Source organism: Lithobates pipiens, unplaced genomic scaffold, assembly GCF_037356315.1.
Source record: "Lithobates pipiens isolate NorthernLeopardFrog02 unplaced genomic scaffold, aLitPip1_a1.2 Scaffold_3, whole genome shotgun sequence".
NCBI classification, from domain to species: Eukaryota; Metazoa; Chordata; class Amphibia; order Anura; family Ranidae; genus Lithobates; species Lithobates pipiens.
In genome coordinates, this window is record NW_027507790.1 from 8,961,639 (window position 1) to 8,988,421 (window position 26,783).

The 26,783-nt window shown below is 43.4% G+C and overlaps 1 protein-coding gene across 3 annotated transcripts in view; it reads left to right on the top strand.

Annotated features, from left to right (window-relative positions):
- The first annotated feature begins 1,069 nt into the window (after positions 1–1,069).
- The window catches only part of AP1B1 (adaptor related protein complex 1 subunit beta 1), a 38,182-nt gene continuing 12,468 nt past the window's right edge, over positions 1,070–26,783 (top strand). For 2 of the 3 annotated variants that reach the window (XM_077461230.1, XM_077461232.1), the window contains exons 1-11: positions 1,070–1,204; positions 10,503–10,564; positions 10,649–10,754; positions 13,405–13,540; positions 14,988–15,233; positions 15,314–15,504; positions 17,775–17,996; positions 18,087–18,207; positions 20,827–20,922; positions 21,037–21,152; positions 21,371–21,536. In XM_077461230.1, the coding sequence (XP_077317356.1) occupies positions 10,528–10,564; positions 10,649–10,754; positions 13,405–13,540; positions 14,988–15,233; positions 15,314–15,504; positions 17,775–17,996; positions 18,087–18,207; positions 20,827–20,922; positions 21,037–21,152; positions 21,371–21,536 (1,437 nt within the window). In that variant the 5' untranslated portion in view covers positions 1,070–1,204; positions 10,503–10,527. Of the gene's footprint in view, positions 1,205–1,280; positions 1,363–10,502; positions 10,565–10,648; positions 10,755–13,404; positions 13,541–14,987; positions 15,234–15,313; positions 15,505–17,774; positions 17,997–18,086; positions 18,208–20,826; positions 20,923–21,036; positions 21,153–21,370; positions 21,537–26,783 lie in introns of those variants that run through there. The other variant, XM_077461231.1, reaches the window with a different exon arrangement.

Sequence of the window (26,783 nt, forward strand, 5' to 3'; positions counted from 1 at the left end):
TCCGCAGCCACTGAGTTACAACAGACATGAATCGGACTGCCTGCACAAGTATTCCATGCATCTGCATGCAGGAGGTCCCATTCATGTCAATTGGGATGCAGAGGCTGCACGGTCACAGTCAATGGTCCCAGTTTACAGCTGTGCGGGTCTCCAACCACTGCTTCACAATACACATGAATGGGACCATCTGTACGCGGATGCATGGAACACCTGCGAGGACAAAGATGGTCCTTTGCACAAGTGTACAGATATTTACACTAATGCAAATGAGGCCTACAAACGTTGACATGTCCAGTGTGAATGAGGCCTTAGCTGCTGCGTCCTGATGCAGTGTTTGGTCCGGTGTGAGTGCAGAGGCCTACCTGTTGGTGTGAATGAGACCTTAGCTGCATAAAGCGATACTGTGTCCTGAGGAGGTGTTTAGCTGGTGTGACAGAGGCCCTAGCTGCATGGAGCGATGCTGTGTCCTGAGGCGGCGTTTAGCCCGGTGTGAGCGCCTACCTACGGTTGTGAATGAGACCCTAGGTGCATGGAGCGATGCTGTGTCCCGAGGCGGTGTTTAGCCCGGTGTTGGCGCAGAGGCCTACCTACCGTTGTGAATGAGACCCTAGGTGCATAGAGCAATGCTGTGTCCTGAGGCGGTGTTTAGCCCGGTGTGGGCGCAGAGGCCTACCTACAGTTGCAAATGAGGCCCTAGGTGCATGGAGTGATGCTGTGTCCTGAGGCGGTTTAGCCCGATGTTGGCGCAGAGGCCTACATGACAGACACAATCCCCCAGGCCTGCCTCTATCCCCAGGCACCCCCCTATCCCCAGTGTCCCTTCTCCCACCAGCACATTACACACATTGTAAGCCGTGCACTTGCAATCACATATCACGGTCCTGTACAGAGCCCTGAGGCGCGATGGCTGCCATTGTTCCAGGAGCACACCGCCCACCTCACAGCCGCCCCCTTCCCACCCTACTCGCCCTCTCTCTCAGCACAGCTCGGACATTCTCCCGGTCCAGCTTGCCGTGTTCCTATGGTAACTCTACCTCGTAGACGTGGATTACGGCGGCTCCTCGTCGGCGTCACTTCCTGCAGCAGGTGTCCGCCATCTTTGCGGTGAAGTGCAGGGAGGAGGAGGAGTCCGGTCTACACACAAAACATCCTCGTCATCCGAGCAACCCGAGCCCCGGGACCGGACACCGCGTCCTCCGCTCAGGTCAGCCCGGCAGCCTGTGCCGCTATTTTCCTATCCGGGGATCGGGACTTCCATAGGGCGGGGGAGGCCGGAGCCGGAAGTGGGCGACCAGCTGATGACGGGAGGAGGGGAGGGGAAGGCTTGTCAGTGTAGTGGGGTCACCGATCTGAGGAGGACAGGTGAGTGACACTGTGAGGTCTGTGGTAGGGGTGACACTGACATACAATGACATTGTCCCGTCACTTCCCTGCTCTGTCCATTCATTCCCTGCCGTGAGACAGCACTGCACCTAGTGCACATTTCCAGCTCTATTCCAGCTATGAATTGGGTGGTCTCATTACATTGGACCAATGTTGGGGGCCATTCACATTAGCCGTTGTGTTACAGTGCCATGTCTGATGTACGATGCCATCTGGTTGGATAACTGTGGTGACAACGCACCAATCACAGCGTATCGCACTGGTCACTTAAAAAAAAAAAAAAAACTTTGTTATGTGACATTTCCTTAAAAACAAATTCTGCAAATTCCTTTTTTCCCATGCAATGCGCCTGTGCCCACACTGTATGGGTTAACTGCTAATTTTTGCCTAAGGGTGAGGAGAGAGGAGATATACTTACCTAATCCGCCAATCCTTCAAGCACAAGACAACCCCCCTTCGAATGCTAGCGGCCTTGTGTATGGACTGTTCCTGACATCATCACAGCCATAGACCAGCTCTGGATGTAAGGACGGCAGGAACAGCCCACTGCTGGACATGGGGGAGCACTGTTTTCCAGAGGATGGAAGGATTGGGTAAGTATAGCCTTTTCATGTGCCCCTGGACAAAATGAACAGTTAACCTATGCAGTGTAGGCACAGCACCACTACATGGGAATTCTTTTTTTTGTTTGTTTACTGAATTTTTCTTTAAAGGGGTACTGTAGCTAGACAATGAAAATGGCAGACAGACATGATTCAGTGCACATAATAATGCTTACTGTGTCAAAATTAGACTAGAACTAGATGAGGGTGCACTTCCCTATGCACCAAAAGGCCACTTAAAGAGGAGTTTCCATTTGAGAAAAAAAAAAAAGAAAGAAAAGTCAGCAGCTACAAATACTGCAGCTGCTGATTGTTAATAATCAGACACTTACCTGTCCCAGGGTCTAGCGATGTGGCGGGTCGAAGCCGCCCTCGTCTCCACCTCCGCTCGGGGGGGGTGCCAGCATTGCAGCTGTGGGTACCCCGGCTGTGGCTTCACAGCTGGGCACCCACTGCGCATGCGCGCGCCGTGATTGGCCACGCAATCATCTGGAACCTGTCATGTGTCCCAGATGACTGACAGGAGGAAGGGGGCAGAGCTGAGCCCTTCCTGCGCTGAGGGGAAGTGATGTCAAGAGCCCAGGCACTGAAGGAGGCAGACTACGAGGGACCCCCTAGCAACAGGCATTTAGAGGTAAGTTGAAAAAAAAAAATTCAAATGTTTTTTTTTCTTTTCTTTTTTTTTTTTTTTTTTTTAGGAGTTTTAATCATATTATTATTATTATTTTTTTGTGTGCCACACCACTTTAACTAAAACGTAACCTTTATTGTAAATCATAAAAAGTATGTAAATTACCATATCAGGTATACCTATAGGATGATCAATGCCATTATAAATATATAAAAATCATAGTTCTATCTCTATGTGGTAATATTAACATCTACCAAGTTTAAATGGTGAAAACTTCTCTTGATAATATACATATAGACAATATGTGGGTTATAGTTTCCTCCTAAATTCAATATAAAGGCTCTAGACTATTAGAGGATATGTAAAGTTAAAAGTCTACTCGCCAACATCACCTGGTAGAAGAGATGGGGGTATATCTGCCTCTTCGCCCATCTATTGGCCACGTATAAAAGTGATATGAAAAGAAAAAGAGAAGATATGCTAGTAAATACTGGGGGTTATTTACCAAAGGCAAATCCATTTTGCACTACAAGTGCAAAGTGCACTTGGAAGTGCAGTCGCTGTAGATCTGAGGGGGACATGCAAGGAAAATAAAAAACAGCATTTTAGCTTGCACATGATTGGATGATAAAATCAGCAGAGCTTCCACTCATTTCAGATCTACCCCTTAGATTTACATCGACTGCACTTCCAAGTGCACTTTGCACTTGTAGTGGATTTGCCTTTCATAAATAACCCCCACTGTCTTACTGAGGATATGGGCTATCTGTCTTCTGCCCTATGAAATTGTCTATCTCTTAGATATGCGATACGGGTACACTCATCCACGTGGACACAAATAACCACTAATGGATGAACCCCATCGATCACCATATCTACAAAAAAAAAAGCTCTCTTAATCAAGGCTACATTGACACAAGGCACATCTCACCCCGCAAAAAAAGGAAAATTGAGGTGGGGGGGGGGGGGGGGGGGGAGAGAGAGAGAATGTGTCAGAACAAAATTGAAATCATGTCAACCTAAATTAAAATAAAGTCAGAAGGTGCTCCCAAAATCAAATTACCCAAACCTAACATGTTTCACTCTTAAATAGAGCTTCGTCAGATGGAAAATAACTGAAAAAAGTGCTCATCAGTGATAGAGAAAAATGACTTATTTACAACATTTTACTTTTTGACATTTTACTTTTTCTTTTCAAAATTTTTTATTTTTTTTGTTTAGCAAAAAATAAACCCAACGGCGATTAAAAAAAAAATAAACCCAAAAAACTCTATCTGGTTCAAAAAATTATAAAAATGTAGTTTGGGTACAACGTAGCTTGACCACGCAATTGTCATTCAAAGTGTGACAGCACTGAAAGCTGAATAATGGCCTGGGCAGGAAGGGGGTGAAAGTTCCCAGTAGGCAAGTGGTTAATGTAGAAGAGACATGTCTCTTCTACATTAAAGCTACTTACCTGCCTGTCCACCCCTGCACTGTCACTGCACAAATTCAGCACTGGCAAAGCTGATGTAACACCCACACCTGCCCAATGACAACAGCCGGCAATCAAGACCTGGAAGCCCAAGATGTCAGCAACTGACGGGACGGGATGGCACATCTCTGGATTGAAGGAGATTATAGTTCCACTTTGAGTTCTATCGGTCGCTGCAAGGTGTGAGGCAGTGGATTGCCTTGCACTGTGCTGAGCTGAAAAGAAGTATGGCCAGACGTATTTCAGCCACACTGTGCTGTAATAGCTGTAATAGCCACTCAAAGCAGTCCCACTACACCTGGTGTGATTGGGTCCAAATATGTATCATACCTGGCCAAGCCCTGTGGAGGCTGGAAATCACTGTAGTAGTCGCCACTACTGCAGTGATCCTCGCTAACCTCCAAACCAATGCAGTGTCTGCCCTCGTGGATTATAACCAGACAGTCACTCACTGGGCATGGACACAGTTCAGAGAATATCTTTTTTTTTTCTCAATTAATGCAAAGTGTTCTCTGATTGGATAAGGTGGGGAGATAAGTCAGGAACACCACGATGTCCACCTTGTCCAACCAGCGAACACCTTGTGTTCATTGGGAAATACAGTGCCTTGCGAAAGTATTCGGCCCCCTTGAACTTTTCAACCTTTTGCCACATTTCAGGCTTCAAACATAAAGATATAAAATTTTTATTTTTTGTGAAGAATCACCAACAAGTGGGACACAATTGTGAAGTGAAATGAAATCTATTGGATTTTTGAAACTTTTTTAACTAATAAAAAAATGAAAAGTCTGGCGTGCAAAATTATTCGGCCCCCTTGCGTTAATACTTTGTAGAGCCACCTTTTGCTGCGATTACAGCTGCAAGTTGCTTGGGGTATGTCTCCATCAGTTTTGCACATCGAGAGACTGAAATTCTTGCCCATTCTTCCTTGCAAAACAGCTCGAGCTCAGTGAGGTTGGATGGAGAGCGTTTGTGAACAGCAGTTTTCAGCTCTTTCCACAGATTCTCGATTGGATTCAGGTCTGGACTTTGACTTGGCCATTCTAACACCTGGATACGTTTATTTGTGAACCATTCCTTTGTAGATTTTGCTGTATGTTTGGGATCATTGTCTTGTTGGAAGATAAATCTCCGTCCCAGTTTCAGGTCTTTTGCAGACTCCAACAGGTTTTCATCCAGAATGGTCCTGTATTTGGCTGCATCCATCTTCCCCTCAATTTTAACCATCTTCCCTGTCCCTGCTGAAGAAAAGCAGGCCCAAACCATGATGCTGCCACCACCATGTTTGACAGTGGGGATGGTGTGTTGAGGGTGATGAGCTGTGTTGCTTTTACGCCAAACATATCGTTTTGCATTGTGGGCAAAAAGTTAGATTTTGGTTTCATCTGACCAGAGCACCTTCTTCCACATGTTTGGTGTGTTTCCCAGGTGGCTTGTGGCAAACTTTAGACAAGACTTTTTATGGATATCTTTGAGAAATGGCTTTCTTCTTGCCACTCTTCCATAAAGGCCAGATTTGTGCAGTGTACGACTGATTGTTGTCCTATGGCCAGACTCTCCCACCTCAGCTGTAGTTCTCTGCAGTTCATTCAGAGTGATCATGGGCCTCTTGGCTGCATCTCTGATCAGTCTTCTCCTTGTCTGAGCTGAAAATTTAGAGGGACGGCCAGGTCTTGGTAGATTTGCAGTGGTCTGATACTCCTTCCATTTCAAAATGATCGCTTGCACAGTGCTCCTTGGGATGTTTAAAGCTTGGGAAATCTTTTTGTATCCAAATCCGGCTTTAAACTTCTTCACAACAGTATTACGGACCTGCCTGGTGTGTTCCTTGGTCTTCATGATGCTCTCTGCGCTTTCAACAGAACCCTGAGACTATCACAGAGCAGGTGCATTTATACAGAGACTTGATTACACACGGGTGGATTCTATTTATCACCATCAGTCATTTAGTGCCGGTTCACACTAGTGCGATGCGAGAACCCTGCGAATCAACTGCAGGTTCCCGCATCGCACTTGACACGCACGGCAGTTCACACTGCCATATGCGATCTGATGGGGAGTGTCATTATATGTTAACGACACCCCCCATTTCAGCTCACATATCGCACTGCGAACTGACAGTTCGGACATGAATCGGATCGCATATGTGTGAACACCCATGCGATCCGATTCTGGTCCGAACAGAAAAAAGGGTCCTGTGCGTGTTTGGACCGAATGCGGTGCAATATCAGCCATACTATCTGTATGGCTGACATCACACCCGCACAGACATTGCATGTAATATGAACAGCCGTGCGCTGCGGATTACATGCGATGTCTGGCATCGCGCTAGTGTGAACCGGCACTTAGGACAACATTGGATCATTCAGATATCCTCGCTGAACTTCTGGAGTGAGTTTGCTGCACTGAAAGTAAAGGGGCCGAATAATTTTGCACGCACCAGTTTTCAGTTTTTTATTTGCTAAAAAAGTTTAAAATATCCAATAGATTTTGTTCCACTTCACAATTGTGTCCCACTTGTTGGTGATTCTTCACAAAAAATTAAAATTTTATCTTTATGTTTTGAAGCCTGAAATGTGGCAAAAGGTTGAAAAGTTAGAGTGACCTCCTGTGGTTACTATGCAGCAGGGCAGCTGCTCTGCACTGGATCTAGAAGACAGCAGCACCCACAGTAGTGGTGGCATCTTTAACAGTTAGGCCCCTTTCATACTATAGGTCCGATCAGGTCCGGCTGTCGTTTTTTCAGCCAGACTCAATTTGACTCTCCATTCACCTCTGTGGGCAGTCGGATGTAAACAGACTTGTGTCAGGATGAATAGCATTCTTGCAGTGCACTAATGTGGAAAGGTTGGGCTTTAAGGTTTTATAAATGAATACTCTACAGTAGTGTGGTCTGTTACCTATTGTGGTGTATCTGAATGGTGCCACACATAGTTGGGAGATGGAATGGATGACTGACATCACTAGGCATCTTATAAAGGGGGCACCTTTCTGTAAAGAAACAAGTACAATATGGTTTGGATGGCACTCTTAGGCCTGGTTTACACTGATGTGACTTGGGTCATACTGAATTGCATGACAATAGGAATAGCATCTTCCACTGCTTCCAATGGTGCCCGTCCACATCAATGCATGTAGGTTTGTTCTTGAGTTGAATTTGTATGTAAGTTGGAGCAGGTACGTTTTTTTAAGTGCAATTCCAGCCCGAATTTTTTTTTTTTTGTTTTTGGATAGCATAGAGAAGGGTTATACCCATGCAGTTATGTGGGATTGCTGACAGGTCTGCCAGACAGTAGGTGGCTGCCTGGTGCTTTCTGGGACCAGCGTGACATCACGCTGCCTCCGTTCTAAAGTATGTGTCGTATGTAAGTTGGATGTTTGTAACACGGGGACTGCTTGTAATGACTTCAGAGATGGATCTATGCATAGCTGGATTAGTATATTATAGGGTTATGTTCTTCTGTGGACTACAGCACCCTGTTTGTTATGGTCATCTACACTCGGCGGCCACTTTATTAGGTACACCTTGCTAGTACCAGGTTGGACCCCCTTTTCCCCTCCAGAACGACTTTAATTCTTCATGGTATAGATTAGATTCAACAAGCTGTTGGAAACATTTTGGTCCATAGTGACATGATAGCATCATGCAGTTGCTGCAGATTTGTTGGCTGCACATCCATGATGTGAATCTCCCATTCCACCACATCCCAAAGGTGCACTATTGGATTGTAGATCTGATGACTGTGGAGGCCATTGGAGTACAGTGATCTCATTGTCATATTCAAGAAACCAGTAGTGAGATGATTTGAGCTTTGTGACATGGTGCATTATCCTGCTGGAAGTAGCTATCAGACGATATAGATATATAGAAGATATATGATTGTAGTCATAAAGGGATGGACATGGTCACCAACAATACTCAGGTGGGCCATGGCATTTAAACAATGCTCAATTGGTACTAAGGGGCCCAAAGTGTGCCACTAAAAATATCCCCCACGCCATTACACCACCATTGATACAAGGCAGGATGGATCTGTGTTTTCATGTTTTTCTAAGACCATTTTCTTTCCAACTTTCTATTGTCCAACTTTGGTGAGTCTGTGCTAATTGTAGCCTCAGTTTCCTGTTCTTAGCTGACAGGAGTGGCACCTGAGGGGTTTGCTGCCACTGTAGTTTATCCGCTTCAAGGTTCCATGTATTGTGCATTCAGAGATGGTATTCTTCATACCTTGGTTGTAATGAGTGGTTATTTAAGTTACAGTTGCCTTTCTATCATCACAAACCAGCCTGCCCATTCTCCTCTGACATCAACAAGGCAACTACCGCTCACTGGATATTTTCTCTTTTTCGGACCATTCTCTGTAAATCCTAGAGATGGCTGTGTGTGAAAATCCCAGTAGATCAGCAGTTTTTAAAATACTCAGACCAGCCCGTCTGGCACCAACAACCATGTCAATGACCATTTTAATGCTCCGTTTGAACTTTAGCATCTCGTCTTCACCACATCTAGATTCCTAAATGCATTGAGTTGCTGCCATGTGATTGGCTGATTAGCAATTTGCGTTACCAAACAATTGAACAGGTGTACCTAATAAAGTGGGCGCTGAGTGTATGTTCTCAATATATACAAGTGTAAAATCTTGGACAGCAGAGTTGGAGATATTTGTAAAAGAACTCTAATCTAATCTAGGAAGCAACAGGCACTTGAGCAGCCAAGCAATGTACAAATGCTTGTACTGTAAACAATGGAAAAGGCTCCAATGTGTGGCACTATCCTGTTTTTCAGTAGCAATGGCTGATCAGCATAGAGGATTTTTCTAACCCTTTTGTACTGTGAGGTTTCACTCATTTTGGACAATGTAATTTCTCTAGTGGGGATAATAATATATCAGATGGGAGTTCCTAGTCTTGGTTGGGCTAGTCTCTGTTCAATGAGGAAGTGGCAGAGCTTGTCCTTCCAGCTTTTACTGAAACGTAACTGTGTACATACATTAGTTCCCCATTGTTAGGCCCAGTTTTCTGGATTTTTTTTTTTTTTATTGAGTGTATCCTATAAATTAGGCAGTCATCACTGAAGCTAGTTCTTCTTGGAATAGTTCTAGTAACTTTTTTTATTATTATATATTTTTTTATATATTGCTGCTGAGGAATAGTAGCAAACGTTGATTATGGTTTGATTATAGAATAACACAAATGCACTTGTTAAGCATAGAGCTCTTGGAGATCAGGTTTCCTTTTTACCACACTGACTGTGGGTCTGGTATGATATTTGGTCTTCAACAGATATAAACCAGCTCACAGTCTCAGCCAGAGGATCAACAATTATATTGTCCAGACAGGCATTATGCAAGTGTGAAATTCTTTAATAGGAAAGCTCGCTATAGCTCAGTTCTGGTAAGTTCTTAGTTTCAGGATAGAGCCCATCTTGTTATTACAGGCAGTGATGTTCTTGCTCTAGCACTGCTTCTGGAAGTCGGGTAATAGCAATAAGAGTTTCTAAATATGAGCCCTAGTTAAACCCAGCCAGAAATTATAATATATATATATATATTACTGTGTGTGTATGTATAAGGGAGGGTTTTTACTTTTACTGGAAGTTGGGGCTTTGAAGGAATGATGGCAGCATACTGTGTTGTCCATAGAAATAGCTTGCAAAATGTTGGCTATTTCATATGAAAATGAATGGCTTGCTTTATTCATATAGGGCACATATCATATATGAAAGAGCTGTGGGATGCCCTTGATCTAGACCAGTGATGGCGAACCTTGGCATCCCAGATGTTTTAGAACTACATTTCCCATGATGCTCATGCACTCTGCAGTGTAGTTGAGCATCATGAGAAATGTAGTTCTAAAACATCTGGGGTGCCAAGGTTCACCATCACTGATCTAGACTTTCTTTTTTGAAACCTGGGGAAAAAAATGCAAAAGAGCTGAGCCTTCTTACATGCACTTATTAAATAGTGAAAGCCTTATATTTTAATATGAAAGTTCTCTTTCCAAACTGTATTCAGAACCACAGACACTTTTTTATTTTTATATATTTGGAAACCTTATAACATAAGTCGATAATAAAGCCGACCGTTTCTTCCTCGATTGACAGTAATGAATGAAAGGGCAAGTCCACAAAAAAACACGTTCTCCGATGTTCTTTTCCTTTCTGATTAGTTCTATCATTCTGTCCAGCCTGAAGTTTCTGCAGAAAATAAGTGATAAGTTTGGGTGGAGGATATGTTGATTGCTGTAGCCATAGTGTTATCTAATCCTGTGTCTCTCCCCTTCTGACCTTGTCTCTGTTTTTTTTCCTGTTGAATGGGGGGTAGCTTAGCCTCTCTCCTTCCTGTAAAGTCAGCTGACAGCTCGGAAAAACGATTGCCTGTTCATTTCACTGACATCTTCCCTCTCCTTACAGCTAGGTGTGAAAGCCCAGAGCAAACATGACCGACTCGAAGTATTTCACAACCACCAAGAAAGGTGAGGGATTTTGGGAGGTCTGAAATAAAAACTGCTTTGTTTGGAAATCGCTGCAGACGCTAAGTTTATATTTCACACTTGCAGGTGAGATCTTTGAGCTAAAAGCAGAACTGAACAGCGACAAGAAGGAAAAGAAGAAGGAGGCTGTAAAGAAAGTCATTGCCTCTATGACTGTGGGGAAGGATGTCAGGTGAGTAGGAGGTGTACCATTTCACAGAGCTTCTGGTGTAATTGAAGATGCTTGATGAGGTCTTGTGTTCTGCTTGGTTTCATCCAGTGAAAGAAGAATAGTTTCCACTCTGGCTGATTAGTGGAAAATGGAATAGGTTTCTTAGTCTGAACAGTTGACTTGGCATTTACTAACATCCGGTTGTCAGTCATTGCATATGTGATTGACTGAGTGTGCTAAGTCAGGCACTTCGGAAAATGGTGATCTGCTAATTAAAATTTTCTTCTTCAGCAGTCCCACATCAGCATCATATGTCACATTTTCCTAAAGTGGCATTAAACCTAAAAGGAATATTTTGCAGCTTACCAACCATTTAGATGTGATGGGGATAGATACGTGTGTGTGTGTGCGTGTGTGTGTATATGTATGTATGTATGTATATGTATGTATGTGTATATATATATATATATATATATATATATATATATATATATAAATTTATTATTTTTTTTTTTTTTCACCTGGTGATCCAGCCAGGAAGTCTGTTACTGTATAGCTTCCTTTACCAGACCAAGCTGTCCAGGAAAAGTGGCAGTCAGCTCATTTTAAATATATTGCAAAGGCTAACTCGACTGTATATCCTTCTGGGGGGGTTACTCTTCACAGACTACACTTGATCAGGCTTACAAACAGAATCCACACATTTTGCGGCAGTGCCTGATAATACATTACTACAGGGCGGGGTGGTAAATAGGGTGAACTCAGTGTTTTTAGGTGGCCCTTCCCCTAGACCCAAAGGCCTGTTTATTGGAAGAGTACAGCTGGGAGATGCACACCAGAGAGGCTATACTTACAGCCTTGTTTCAGGCACGTAAGCTGATCATGGTACATTGGGGGTCAGATGAACCCCCCTACTGGGAGGTAATGGGATAAAACTATAGGTGAGCTGTAAGGATAAGCTCCAGCGTGTTCGCACAGCACGCCAGGAATTTGACACGGCACTGCGCTAATCACAGGCAGTGGGACATTTCCCGATCTCTGCAGCCGTGCATCGGGACAATGTCTCGCTGCCTGTGATTAGCGCAGCACAGTGCCGACTTCCTGGTGGGCTGTGCGAACATGCTGGAGCTCATACTTAGTGAGCTGTTATGAATGGAAAAGCTTATCTACCAACATGGGGTAATGCACACGCATTTGAGATGGTTTTTCCAGGGCTCACACTGGTAGATTTGATCGTGGAAAGGCTGCTTGGGGTCATTGCTGGCTAGTTTGGTTCATCTCTGCAGGGTATAATGAGAGAATACTCGAGAGGTTGACAGCTTTGTCTCTGGTGCAAAAATAAATGTTTTTTGGATTTTTCTTTTTTATGCAAGTTGCCTCTGCTAATGTACTATTATGTTCAATATTTTTCTGGACTTGACCTCAATGGCAGGTGTGTTTATGCTAGGATTTACACTGACATATACTGTTGGCAATGTATGCTTCTGTATCTGCAATAAAAATCTTTGTTGGATAAAAAAATTAAAATAAAGCAGCAGAGGGTTGAGACAAACCATTTACCATTGACAGGGGTGCCTACAATGACCCGCTTTTATTCATTTCTCTAAAATCTTTATCCCAAAAGGAAAAAACTGTTTGCTGTAACCACTTAAAGCGTGTTAGCTGGAGTTCAACTTTAAAGCAAAACTAAACCCACAAGTTTGAATTGATTCCAAATACTTACGCGATCGCAATCTTAATCTAGCGCTGTGCCTGTGAGCAGCCGCTCTCTCTCCTCGGTGGCCGCGGAGGCAGCAGGGGGGAGCCATTACTTTGTGCTGCTGTCATTTACAGCCTGTGAGGAGAGAGCCATGCTGTATGTGTGTCCAGGGCTGTGCCCGAGAGCAGCAGCTCTCTCTCATCGCTGGGGATTGAGGAAGCAGTGGGAGCCATTGGCTCCTGCTGCTGTCAGTTACAGACAGTGAGGACAGAGGGGGGCAGGTTTGAGCTGCGCTGTGTGTGACAATGGAGACATTGGGATCGAGCCTTCACGAGTGCCCTCATAGAAAGTGGCTTGCTAAGGACACACTCAGAAGGGGGTGGAGCCAATGAAGGACCCAAGAAGTAGAGGATTGGGCTGCTCTGTGTAAAACCATTGCACAGAGTAGGTAAATATAACATAATTGTTATTTAAGAAAAAATTCCCCAGATCGATAATACAGCTGTCGAAGTCTCTGTTGTGCCTCCATCCAGAGTGTGTTTCTGGCCAGCTCACCAGATGGGGGGGGGGTGGAAAAAATTAAGTAATAAGCTGCATTATACTACATTTCTGGTTTGTGGTTTAGAAGTGATTGTTTCCTAAGGTATAGGGACCATTTAGGAATGTTAGTTGTTCAGTACTCTGAATTCTTGACCTTTTCTCTTGAATTCCTTTGGCAAGGTATTGCATGCATCTGAGCTTGTGAGGGTACCTAAGCACTTCTGTGCCCACAAGACTCATAGCTCCATAGCTGCAATGTGAGATCAAAGACACTTTTACCTCTGACTTTTCGTGATTCGCAAGATTAAATGCAAGCGGTAGATAACAGGCAATAATGGTGACTATTTACTGAATAATTCTGTTGGTGTGTTTTTATTTTATTTTTATTTTTTCTTAATGCACAGTATAATGAAATCTTTGCTCTTGTGACAGTGCCCTGTTCCCTGATGTTGTGAACTGCATGCAGACAGATAACTTGGAGCTTAAGAAGCTGGTTTATTTGTACTTGATGAACTATGCTAAAAGCCAGCCTGACATGGCCATCATGGCTGTAAACACTTTTGTAAAGGTAAGTTTTAGATGGAAAGGTATAGCACTCTCTGTAAGTCAATTAAATAACTAGCCTGTACTATTCTGTAACTTTTACCAGTGGAATCCCAATTTATATTTAGACATAAGGAAGAACTGAAATATGCAATGATTTTATTTTCTTGGAGCTGCATGTTATCTTCAAAATTTTGCTCAATTTCTGCATCTAACTATATAAAAGTATCCTAAATAAGGCTGAACATCTGGCTTTGTAATTACATTTGCTCATAAACATACGCAAACTAACAACTTCTTATTTGTTCCCTTTTTCTATTTTAAATATACTTTAACAATATACTTATAATTTAAAAAATGTTCTGTTATATCTGTTTGAAAAAAAAGCCAGTTGAACCTGCCAAATGTCCACTGAGCTTGTATGTTCCTGAGCAGTGTCTTTCAGCCCTGCCATGCTCACCTCTGAACTACAGAACCCCTCCTCCTGTGTTATGTAGAAGAGAAAAGGGAGGTGTCTTCTATGGTCCTAGCACCCTTCCTGTCTTAGTGTGACAGCACTACTTCTCCATAGATATAGTGCAGTGAGTGCGCGTTGTCATCCTAGGAAAAGAAGTATGTTCTTGAAATGATCAGTATGTGATCCTGCCAGTAACAGCGCGCTTGTAAGTTCCTGTGCACTCTGCAGTCTCTCAAGCAGTGTTTATCAGCCCTGCCCAGTTGCCTCTGAACTGCTAGCAGGATCATCAGGTGAAAATTATTGGAAAAAGCCTTTAGAAATACTTTAGAGAAGTACCTCCAAACTCATTTGGCTGTACTTCTATGGATCATAGGAGTGCAATTCTTTCTACACTCCTGTGACTTGTTTTCAGCAGACCTCGGACTGAAGCCCACTGTCGGCTGATGTCACAGAGCCGGTTCAGGCTTGGGCTAGATCTTGACACTAAAGTCTGGATTTGCCCACATTCCTGGACTGGCACCCGGCTTGGCCTCTAAGCAAGCCGTTGAGAACCTGAGCCAGCCGTTTCCACCCCCTCCACAGCCCAGCGCTCCAGTGAGTGCTGGGGGGGGGGGGGGGGCAAGGCAGAGAGCATTTACTGACAGTCACCAGCTCTATGCTTATGGAGCTCTGGGAACCGAGCGATCAGCATTGTTTGAGCGAGCGGTTCTCAGCCTTAGAACCGGCTGGAGGACCAATGCTGCATCCACCTAGGTAAGTATGATTTTTGAAAAAGGAAAAAAAAAAAAAAACTTATTTTAAGCTAGACTTTACACCTGTTCTAAGAGAAATATTATGGCTGCATATAGCTTGACTTGAAGTCTGAGAATATTGAATATGTTGGATCTCCATTACCAGAAGGCAACAAGCATTTTTAGAAGGAAAGTCAGCAGGGGTGGCATACATATTCCCCAGTACATTTCGACTGAAATGTAAGGAGATTTGTTTCTTTAACTTTTATTTTATTTTTTCTTAGGACTGTGAAGACCCCAACCCTTTAATCCGTGCTTTAGCTGTACGCACTATGGGTTGTATACGTGTGGACAAAATCACAGAGTATCTTTGTGAACCACTTCGTAAGTGCCTGAAAGATGAGGACCCATATGTGCGCAAGACAGCAGCAGTGTGTGTAGCCAAACTGCATGACATCAATGCTCAGCTAGTGGAAGACCAGGGTTTCCTGGACACATTGAAAGATCTTATCTCTGATTCCAATCCTATGGTAAGTACTCTGTGTGTAACTGTTTTCTAAAAATACACATTAGCAAGTACAGAGTGTTTAGTATTTCCATCTTGTTCTAGGTTGTGGCTAATGCAGTAGCAGCTCTCTCAGAGATTGCAGAATCTCACCCAAGTAGTAACTTATTGGATCTGAATCCTCAATCAATCAACAAGCTGCTGACTGCTCTAAATGAATGTACTGAATGGGGTCAGATCTTTATCTTGGACTGTTTGGCAAACTATATCCCCAAGGATGATCGTGAAGCTCAGAGGTAAAGAATTAAAATGACATAATGTCATGCCAAGGAACACTGTTAGCAAGTTGAAGCGTGCATTAGACACATGCATGAACACCAAAACAACAATTTCTGAATGTGTTTTTTAGTTGTGCATTATGAAAAAACATATGTCCAACTGAAACTTTTGTTTGGAGAGTGGGGAAGAGTTTAAATCCTTTAACAGGTTTTTACTGCTATATTGGGGCTCCATTGGAGAGATTTTAGGATTTCTTGTGTGAAAGGGGCCTATTGGACCCTCCATTCTCCTCTATGGAGCAGCGGACTTGTGCCTGTTTACACCCGCCTACCTCCAATCCTATCTGGCATAAACAAACCGAGGGGGATCTGTCCCCCTCCATGTGGCCTGATTTGATTGGAGGGCAGTTGGATGTAAACTGACAGCCAGTCCGTTTACACCTGACTGCCCATAGAGCAGAGCGGGCTGTGTCCACTTTGCATAAACCGAGCGGACATGGATCGGCCGTCCACCTGCTCTGCTCAGCAAGGGATCAGCAGATCAGAAAACAGATCCCCTGTTGAGCAAACCAGAGTTAACCCGGAGTTCAGCCTGTGTGAAAGGGGCCTTACCCTCACGTCCTGTCCTACAGACAACTTTTACTAGAAGGGTGAAATTCTTGTTGGCATTACTTTTTAACAGAGCTCCAGATAGTTGTAAATAATCCAGCAGGATTTAAAAATACTTCATTGCTCTATAAAAAAAACTGTGCCCAACATACAGCAGTATACTTTTTAAGGAGCATGGTTCAATTTAAACACAGGTTTTGCTTTCAAACATGAAGCTGCTAAAAAAGCTTAAAATAGCTGGGGACCTGGTACAGGAGATGGTAAGAGACTGGGGACCTGGTATAGGAGATGGTCAGAGACTGGGGACCTGGTACAGGAGACGGTCAGAGACTGGGGACCTGGTACAGGAGACGGTCAGAGACTGGGGACCTGGTACAGGAGACGATCAGAGACTGGGGACGTGGTACAGGAGACGGTCAGAGACTGGGGACGTGGTACAGGAGACGGTCAGAGACTGGGGACGTGGTACAGGAGACGGTCAGAGACTGGGGACGTGGTACAGGAGACGGTCAGAGACTGGGGACGTGGTACAGGAGACGGTCAGAGACTGGGGACGTGGTACAGGAGACGGTCAGAGACTGGGGACGTGGTACAGGAGATGGTCAGAGACTGGCGCCGTGGTACAGGAGATCATTGCAGCCTCACCAGTGCCTGTCAGATGCAGCCAGCCAGTGTCCCCTCTATTGCAGCCAGAGTGTCCCCTCTATTGCAGCCAGCCTGTGAAGGGAAGAGAGGAGAGCCACCTCCGCCGCCTGTTTGATCACAGCGCCGGGAACATCACAGCTTTCATTTCAATAGCTGTGTGTTCCCAGCCGTGCACCGTCACATACAGCCCCTCCCCTTTGTCCGGGCACTTTGATAGACAGATCACCCATCCAATCCTGCACTATAGGACACCCCCATGATGGGTGGCGGAGGGGGATCCCCTCCCCCCCACCAAGGCCACGCCCCATTTTAGGCTCCATTATCAGCTGTTTTTCTCTTTCGGCAAATTGCGGAAAAGGGCATTTTCGGCCGATATGTTTCGGCGGCCGAAATTTCGGTGCATCCCTATTTGGAAGCTCTCTGTGGTCCATGGCTTTTGCTGTAGGATGCAACTAAGAAAATGTCAGACCTACTAGAACAGCAGAACTTTTTTTGGGGTTAATCAGAGGCACTTTAAATGATGGCAGGTGTGTACTGACTCCTATTTAACATGAGTTTGAATTTGATTGCTTAATTCTGAACACAGCTATATCCACTGTATGCATCTCTGCCAAACACATGCTATACATTCTGATGGCTGACAGTACAGCTTTCAGATAAATCACTGAACATATTTTTTTTCTGGCTTAAACCTCTCCAGTTATAATATGCTATTGAGGGGTAGCCACCGTTCTCCTTTTCAGTTATGTCAGTTGGAGCTTATGGTAAACCCAGAAAGGTTATTTGTGTGTGTGTGCGTGTGTTTTTTTTTTTTTGTTTTTGAGTTATTTATTTTTTATTTTTTTATATATTGCAAGTAAGGTGGATATTACAAACAGTGCTTAGCAGCTGTGTTTTTTTATTTATAATATAAGTCGTTGCTGTCTTTAAAAAAAAAAAAAAAACATGAAATATTTATTATTAATTAAAGATGCTTAGAGACTTAATCTGTGGTCGAGGCAAATTCATTCAGCTACAATGTATTTTTCCAACAGTGTATGTGAACGAGTAACACCACGCCTCTCACACGCAAATTCAGCTGTGGTGCTTTCAGCAGTGAAGGTGCTGATGAAATTGATGGAGATGCTGTCCAAAGATTTAGACTATTATGGGACATTATTGAAGAAACTGGCCCCTCCTTTAGTCACACTGCTTTCTGCTGAGCCTGAATTGCAGTATGTGGCATTGCGTAACATTAACCTCATTGTGCAGAAACGGTAAGATGTGTTCTCCTTAGCTGAGCAGCATTTTTAGTGCTTGCTCTAAACTAAAAGCTCATGCTGTTGTGCTATGTTTTTTTTTCACAGACCAGAGATCCTGAAGCATGAGATGAAAGTTTTCTTTGTTAAATATAATGACCCAATTTATGTTAAACTGGAAAAGCTTGATATCATGATCAGACTGGCATCGCCAGCAAATATTGCACAGGTTAGTAAAGCCGCTATTACCTTACCGTCAAGACAGTAGCATGAAAAATGAAGCTTTGTTTAAAAAGCTAGCATCATTTTTAATTATGCATGTACAACAGAACAACCAAATTTGCACATTACATGTACAGGTTATGCTTCCTGCTTTGTAATGGTGCAAATATTATTGATTTGCTATTTATTTCCATCAGTTCAAATGTCATTGAGGTCTGACATACTAAAACCAATATATGGCTATAATGCTACTCTCTACATTCGTTTTATTAAGCTAAAGTTTAATCTTATATTTTACCTGCCCTGGTTCCTCCTTTTATCCCCCATCAACATGCTAATGATGTGCTGCATTGTGGCCATATCATGGCCAATAGGAGGGGCCAGCAGGATGTCAAAACATCACACTCTGCCTCAGTGATCCACTTCAGAATCTGGGCACTGATCAAAACGTTGGGCTAGCTCTTATGCAAATATTAAAATGTCTTCATGGTTGGATGTCAGTCTGTAGAAATGAGTGTTCCTAGACCGATTGCACATGCATCCTGTTCTAGATAACATACACATGTGATGCTGAACCATGATTGAAAGAACCAAAGTCCACTAAATGAAAGAAGCAGGCAAAAGATAGCCTGGGATGATATTCTTCAGCTTGTAAATGAGGCGGGCTTTATCTCACTTGCTACAGCTTCCAATGCACACTGTAAGCAGTTTTAATACAGGAGAGGAACCTGTACAATTGTGTAAAGCTAGGGAAAGGCTGTAGTTCTGCTTTAAAAGAGAAGTATGGGCTTCAAATAACCCCAAACATTTATACTCAACCTAGGTGGCTGCTGCATATGTCCCCTGACAGCTCTGCACTGAGAACTGAAAGATCAGCCGATTGCTTTGCTCTGTGCCTCCAATGCTCACTGGTGCACTGGGCTAGCTCAGGCACTTAGCAGATTGCTAAGAGGCTGAGCCTGGTGCCACTAAGTGACTTTAGTCTGCTGTCTGCTGAAAACTGGGGTCACAGGAGTGCAGCACAAACTGCACTCCTGTGGACTACAAAAGAAGTATAGCCCAAATAGCTTGGGTTATACTTCTGTATTATTTACAGTAGAATATAAATCTTCTGGTAGTATTCACAGATCAGCACATTTAATGCAGTAATGCAACATAGTGTACAGTAAGCATGTAACAGTGTAAAAGTGGCATTCTAAAGTATTCGGTGGTACATATTCTAACAAAATAATAATAAATTAAATAAACTCTAATATCCTCCATAATATCAGCCATAACTCTTATAACCACTCACCAATATAGTAAATTTTATCTTGTTACAATGGCATCTGAAATGATATATAATATATAGGATATAAGATATATAGACAGAAAGTAAACATGTTGTTTCTGAAGTTTATTGTAAAGAAAGCAGAAAAAATGGGCATTGCAGCTTGTTGTGTATTGGGGCTGCATAGCCATAGACCAGTCAGGTTGCCCATGCTGAACGGCTTGTGAGCATCAGAATTTCACCACGAAGCAATGGAAGGTGGTGTCAAAGGAATATTGCTCATATATCATGATATATGTATTGCCTACCTAAACCTTTTGGCTGTCCAGGTCCACCCCTGTTCCCAGATGGTAGTGGCTTCTTTCAGCAGGAATACAAAAACAAGTCTGAGATATTGACTTGCCCTCCAAATTCTCTAGATCTCAATCAAGTTAAGCATCTGTGGGATGTGCTGAAAAAATAAGTCCAATCAATGGAGACCCCATTTCACAACTTACAGGAATTAAACTCTCCCCCACAACTTTGTCCCATGTAAATCAGCATGAAAAACCCTAATGAACACTGCTTGTAGATATCTCCTTACTTTCTTAGTATTGTTGTAATCCTTTTTTGTTCTTTAGAATGACATCACTGAGCATGCCCAGATCTCCCCTGATTTACGGCACACTCTATGTCTTATCTATCTGTTATCAGGACTTCCTATGGCACACAACACTGAACTCCCAGGAGGCTGCAGAATCACTCAGAGCTTCCTCCTACACACCATGTGACATCACATGCAGTGTAAAGCAGGGCATGGGACAGCATTATTGTAGTCTTATCAGCTGAAACTGATAGGACTCACACAGGCAAACACTAGATAATCAGCACAAGTAAATACTATGAAATAAAACAAGTCAGCTATGAACAGGGAAGTGGGGTTGCCATAGAAATGTTGGATTGAGAAGGAGGCTTGGTTAACAGTACAGGAAGTACTCAATGTAAGGGCGGAAATACACTCTATTGTGGACTCGGCAAACAATACTTAAGATGGCGCTGCCTTACCCCTGGAAAAAAGCCCAGTTTTTTAAAAGTTTCTTTAAACAGTAAGTAATATGTAATTTGGGCTGGATTACAGTGGCTATAGTTTGATAATTATTATAATTGTCTAAATGAAAAGAAGTAGTAGGAGAGTTTACTTCCTCTTTAAAGGATACCACAGCATACCTTCAGAGGTCCAGTGGCTTCCATTCCTCAGCAGGTCAGGGCTGTTTTGGTAATAAAAGGTTAACCTACTTGATATTAGGTGGGTGGTCATAAAGTTATGGCCGACCAGTATATATTTGCTAAGAAATTTAAGTTCTATTCCATTTTTAGGTTCTTGCAGAATTGAAGGAATATGCCACTGAAGTGGATGTGGACTTTGTAAGGAAAGCTGTAAGAGCAATTGGACGCTGTGCCATTAAAGTTGAGGTAACTCAATTCAATTGTCCTTTTCAACTATGTATCTTTTGTAGTACTCATAACAAAATGCAAAAAAGAAGAAATGACTATTAGTGAATAATTCTGTTCATTGTCCCTCTCTAGCAATCTGCAGAACGCTGTGTTAGTACACTACTGGATCTTATTCAGACCAAGGTGAATTATGTGGTCCAAGAAGCTATCATAGTGATAAAGGACATTTTCAGGAAGTATCCAAACAAGTAAGTCTCTCTTGGCTAGCAAGACCCCCATTTCTAATTTTCTAGGACATCTGCTTTTAAGTGTATTATTTTTTTAATTATTATTGCACACCCAAATACATTGGTTTTAACCCTTATAGTTATTGCAGGCCTCGTTATTTCACATTATCAATAGGGAAAATAAGCATAACTTGAATGATATTTGTAGATCATTTTTGTAATGCCTTTTCCTTCTATAGATATGAAAGTGTTATCTCTACATTATGTGAGAACCTAGACTCGCTGGATGAGCCAGAGGCAAGAGCAGCCATGATCTGGATTGTGGGGGAGTATGCCGAGCGCATTGACAATGCTGATGAGCTGCTGGAAAGTTTCTTAGAGGGTTTCCATGACGAGAGCACACAGGTGAGACATTTTTTACATGCTGTTGTAATACTAACAACTATTAAAAGAGAAGGCTGAAAGCAAACCTGTCATTAGGTGGAACCCACTACCTTTCTAGTGCTTTTATTTACTGTAAGTACTCTAGCTGTGTACAGCAATTGTGTTATGAAGGTTTGCAGTAAACCACTTTTCTGGTGTCATTGCAAGCGCCTGTATTTTTCCACAGTTCTCTTCTTGAGTACACTGTGAACCCTGAAGTTCTGAGAGCTGTTGTAAAAATAAGAGGGTGAGCTAGAAAATTGGCTATGTGGTCAGCACTTCTACCTAGAAACACTAGGGTCATCGGTCCCAACCTCAACACTATCTGTACAGAGTTGTCATGTTCTCCCTGTGGTTGCGTGGGTTTCCTCCCACACTCCAAAGACCTGCTGGTAAGTTAATTGGCTCCTATTAGGGAGTTAGGGGGCATAGATTGTAAGCTCCTTGTGGGCAGGCACTAATGAAAATGTACACTATATGTCTAAGCAATATTATAGTGACCATGAACATCTCCACCCAGAAGGCAAGATGGAGACCTGCAAAAAGCACGAAGTGGCGTGGTTGAGGTGGTCCATTTACTATAGACATATCAATGATGATACTAGCACATGCGTCAATTCAGGACTATTATTCATTTTATGGTTTCAAGATGAGAAGAAAAGAAAGAGGGGAAGGGCATCTTTTATAAAAGGCTGCTGTGAAATTGAACAAAAATAGCCAATGCTAAACCGAAGAATACTGCGTGTCCATGCATAAACTAGGCTAAAGGTGGCCTGTCTACCAAGAACCTACTTTCTAGACAAGGTTGCATAATAGAGTGCCCCAGGTTGTAGGACCCCTGGAGCTATGCTACGCAGATTGAGATCACAGCTGTCAACCTGAAAGCAGGCTCTGACAAGTTATATGTATAGGAGTGTGTTCAGTGGGCACTTGTATATCCTAGAGTCCTTTCTATATAATCAATCTCTCGCGCTCTCTCTCTATCTATATTTCTTTATCGTACTTCATGGGACACAGAGCCTTAAGTAATTACTTAATGGGTTATAGTGTTGGTCACGAGTGAAGATGTGCTCTGAGGAGCTCCAGGAGGGATCCATGCTGTATTTAAATAGCCGCCATATACCAGATCCATCCAAAGTGCCACTGAGGCCACAATGGATGGTACCTGGGCCTTGTATCCGAAGCACGAGGTTTTGCCTATAACGCCTCTTTGTAGATCTGGACCCTGGGACCCAGGGCTTAGGTCAGGCTACATTACGTAACGCATTCCTGGTGGGGTGCTTTTACAGGTCCAAGGGAGTGGGACCCTAATTTCAAGGGACCTGGTCCTTGAAGGTTTGCTAAACGCAGCCCGCCGTGATGGGTGAAGGTTGGACTGTCTGTTAACCCCTTGTCGCCGAGCATACGCAGATGTGCGTACTCGGCTTCCGGGGGTTATACCGGGATGATGCCCGCACCTGCAGGCATCATCCGGTACTGATTTTTAAAGTGGGTGATTGGCTTTCCAGCCATAACAACCGATGCGGCTAAAAGCTGTGTAAGTCTTTTAGACCCCCGATCACCCTCCATAAAGAGTACCTGTCATCACCTATTACTGTCACAAGGGATGTTTACATTCCTTGTGACAGCAATAAAAGTGATCAATATTTTTATTTTTTTTTAACTATTTATTAATTTTAAAATCAATAAGAAAAGAAAACATTTTTATTTTAAAGCACCCCCGTCCCCGCGAGCTCGCGCAGCAAAGAAAACGCATACGGAAGTCACTCCCGCATATGTAAACGGTGTTCAAATCACACATGTGAGGTATCGCCGCGATTGTCAGAGCGAGAACAATAATTCTAGCACTATACCTCCTCTGTAACTCCTAACCTGGGAACCGTAAAAAAAAAAATTAAAACGTCACCTATTGAGATTTTTAGGTACCGTAGTTTGTCATCATTCCACGAGTGCGTGCAATTATAAAGTGTGACATGTTTGGTATCTATTTACTCGGCGTAACATTATCTTTCACATTGTCCCTTTTGCCAAAAAGTTGCGTTTAAAACACTGCTGCGCAAATACCATGTGACATAAAATATTGCAACAATCTCCGTTTTATTCTCTAGAGCAGGGGTGGCCAACCAGACGAAGACCAAGAGCCACATTTTTTACCGAGTTACCGCAAAGAGCCACATCATACGCATGGGCACACATGAACATCACCCCATCCCTTCCTCATACACACATACTTTTGCTCAGCTGGATTTATTGTAAATGTCACACACTGTTTTAACACTACAAAGACCACAGGTCAGTAATCTTCCTTTGAAAGTACATCCATGTGACAGAAGACAGCAGCTCATCTAATTTCCAAAATACAAATTGTCTTACAAACAGTGAACTGGTCAGGATAACAATAAACAGTTAATGGGTCTTCTAGCCTGAACTAGTAGTAAATTCTTCCAAAAAACATCACAGAAAGCATGCAGCACACACAGAGCTCTGGATAAATAAGTGAAAAGAAGCTGAAATGGTTAAAAGCCAGCCGTGTGTCACACTATCAACAGACAGAGAATGTGCTGAGCAGATCTTATCAGTGTTCAGGTGAAACCGTTATTAAAAAAAAAAGTACAGAGCAAGACAGAGGGAGAAGGGAGGACAGATCAGTAACCTGCACACTTGTGGTCATACCTTTTTGTATCTCATCGGCTTCAGATACAGCGTGTGTCTCCTTCCTCTGCCCCCCTTCAGCCTCACTCCAGCGCCTATGTATTCAAATGTGGCGGGCTGGGGACACTACATGCTGATTGGCTGTTGATGTGTGGGAGGAGCGGAGGAGTGCAGAGACTCGGGCTGCCTGTCACCGCAATGAAACAGCCCGAACGCAAGAGCCGAATGAACCAGCCCGAACGCAAGAGCCGCAGGAAACCGATCAAAGAGCCGCTTGCGGCTCGAGAGCCGCGGGTTGGCCACCCCTGCTCTAGAGTCTCTGCTAAAAAATATATATATAATGTTTGGGGGTTCCAAGTAATTTTCTAGCAAAAAATATGGATTTTAATTTGTAAACACCAAGTGTCAAAAATATGCTTAGTCATGAAAGGGTTAATTCAGCAAATCCTGGGATAAGGTAAAAGAAGGAACTAAAAAGTTCACCCATGGTTTCTTTAAGGGAAAAAAAAGTTGTCATGCCTTAATTTTCCACTAGAGGGAGCCTATGCACATACCTTAATCTGTTGTCTTCACTGTAAAGCCCAGTCAGTCTCTGTGTGGCCGCAGCAACGTGTGCAGGGGGATTTTTTCTCATGTAAAGAAACCTGCCAAATTCTTTTTTTTCTCCCCCCTGAAGGGACCGGAGGGTTAGGGGAACATCAACGGTGTACTGTTTTACTGCCAGCTTTTCAGGCTGGGGAGCAGTGGTCAAGAACTGAAAGAACCTTGCTCATCAATATCCTAGAGATTCGGGCAGTGCGTCTTGGCTCTGAAGGCCTGGACGCCCAGGTTACAGGATTGTCCTATCAGGATCCAATCTGACAATGCCACAGCTGCAGGCTATAGCAATCACCAAGGGGGCATCAAAAGTCTCTCAGCGCAGAGAGAGGTGAACAATATTCTAACTTGGACAGAAAGGAATGTTCTGTGCCTATCGGCAGTCTTCATTCCAGGAGTAGAGAATTGGCAGGTGGACTACTTGAGTCACCAGCAGTTATTTCCAGGGGAATGGTCTCTTCACCCTGACATCTTTTGGGCTGTTTATCAAAGATGGGGGACTTTGGACGTAGATCTTCTAGCGTCCAGGTTCAACATGAAGTTAGTCAACTTTGTGGCCAGAACAAGGGATCCACCCACATGTGGAACAGATGCGTTGGTGACCCCGTGGGATCAGTTCTCACAGATTTTATGTATTTCCCCTTATTCAGTTGCTGCCTCGACGACTTTGCAGGATCAAGCTGGAAAGACAATAATTCTGGTAGCACCAACATAGCCCAGACGGTCATGGTATGCAGAAATCGTAAAGATGGCAGTGGAGGGCCCATGGTCCCTCCCACTACGGCCAGATCTGCTTTCACAGGGACCAATATTCCATCCTACCTTACGATCTCTAAATTGAATGGCTTGGCTATTGAAACCCACGTTCCGAAGAAATGTGGGCTTTCCAGGTCAGTTATCTCTACCCTGATTAATGCAAGGAAGCCAGCTTTCAGAACTATATATTGTAGGGTCTGGAGGGCTTATGTTTCCTGGTGTGAATCCAAGGGTTGGCCCCCTCTGAGATATATCATAGGCAGAATTCTTGCCTTTCTACAATTAGGTGTAGAGATGAAATTGGCTTTGAGTACAATTAAAGGCCACGTCTCTTTATCGGTCCTATTTCAAAGACCGCTTACTACACATTCTTTAGTCCGGGGTTTTATGCAAGGGGTGATGTGGCTTAATCTGCCAGTCAAACCTCCTTTGAACCCTTGACTTGAACTTAGTTTTGTCTGTGTTACAAAAACAGCCATTTAAACCGATACAACATATTCCCCTAGTCCTTCTGACAAGGAAGGCATTTTTGGTTGCTATATCCTCCGCAAGGAGAGTTTCGGAATTGGCTGCTCTTTTTTGTAAAGAGTCCTATTTCTATTTTTTTTTATTCTTTATTTAAAGATGTGACACAGATACAAACAATAAGATAACTTCACATTGCATATAGACTGTGATAAGCGCATCAAGCACATCAACTATTCAAAATAAATGCACGTGAGTGAAGGGAGCCACTCAGTCTGGCCCACTCGACTAGTTGAAGTCTAATACATGGTAAATATAAGCTTCTGTGCACATCACTTTTTGTTTTTTAATTGAAAAGGAGAGATGAATGCGAGAGAGAAAGAGAAAAAAGAGGAAACGAGTGAGGGAGAGAAAAAAAAGAGGAAAACGGGGGTGGGGGTCACCCCCAGGGAGTCTTGATCAATAGTACTGAAAAGGCGGTGGGGATCCTAAGCGGTGGATCCTAGCGTGTATTGGCGGAACTCGTCAGAAGCGAAAGAGATCCCAGTAGAACCATCTGGACTTATGTTTCTCTGACTTATCTCAAAGGTTAAATCTTCCATTTGCTCAATATCCTTCACTCACGCGAGCCATTGGGCCACCGTTGGCACAGACTGTTTCCAAAGGGGTGGGATGCTGGCCTGTGCAGCATTAAGGAAATGTTTTAGAAAGGATTTATGATAACGTTTCCTTGATAGGGGGGTAAGGTTGAGGAGGACC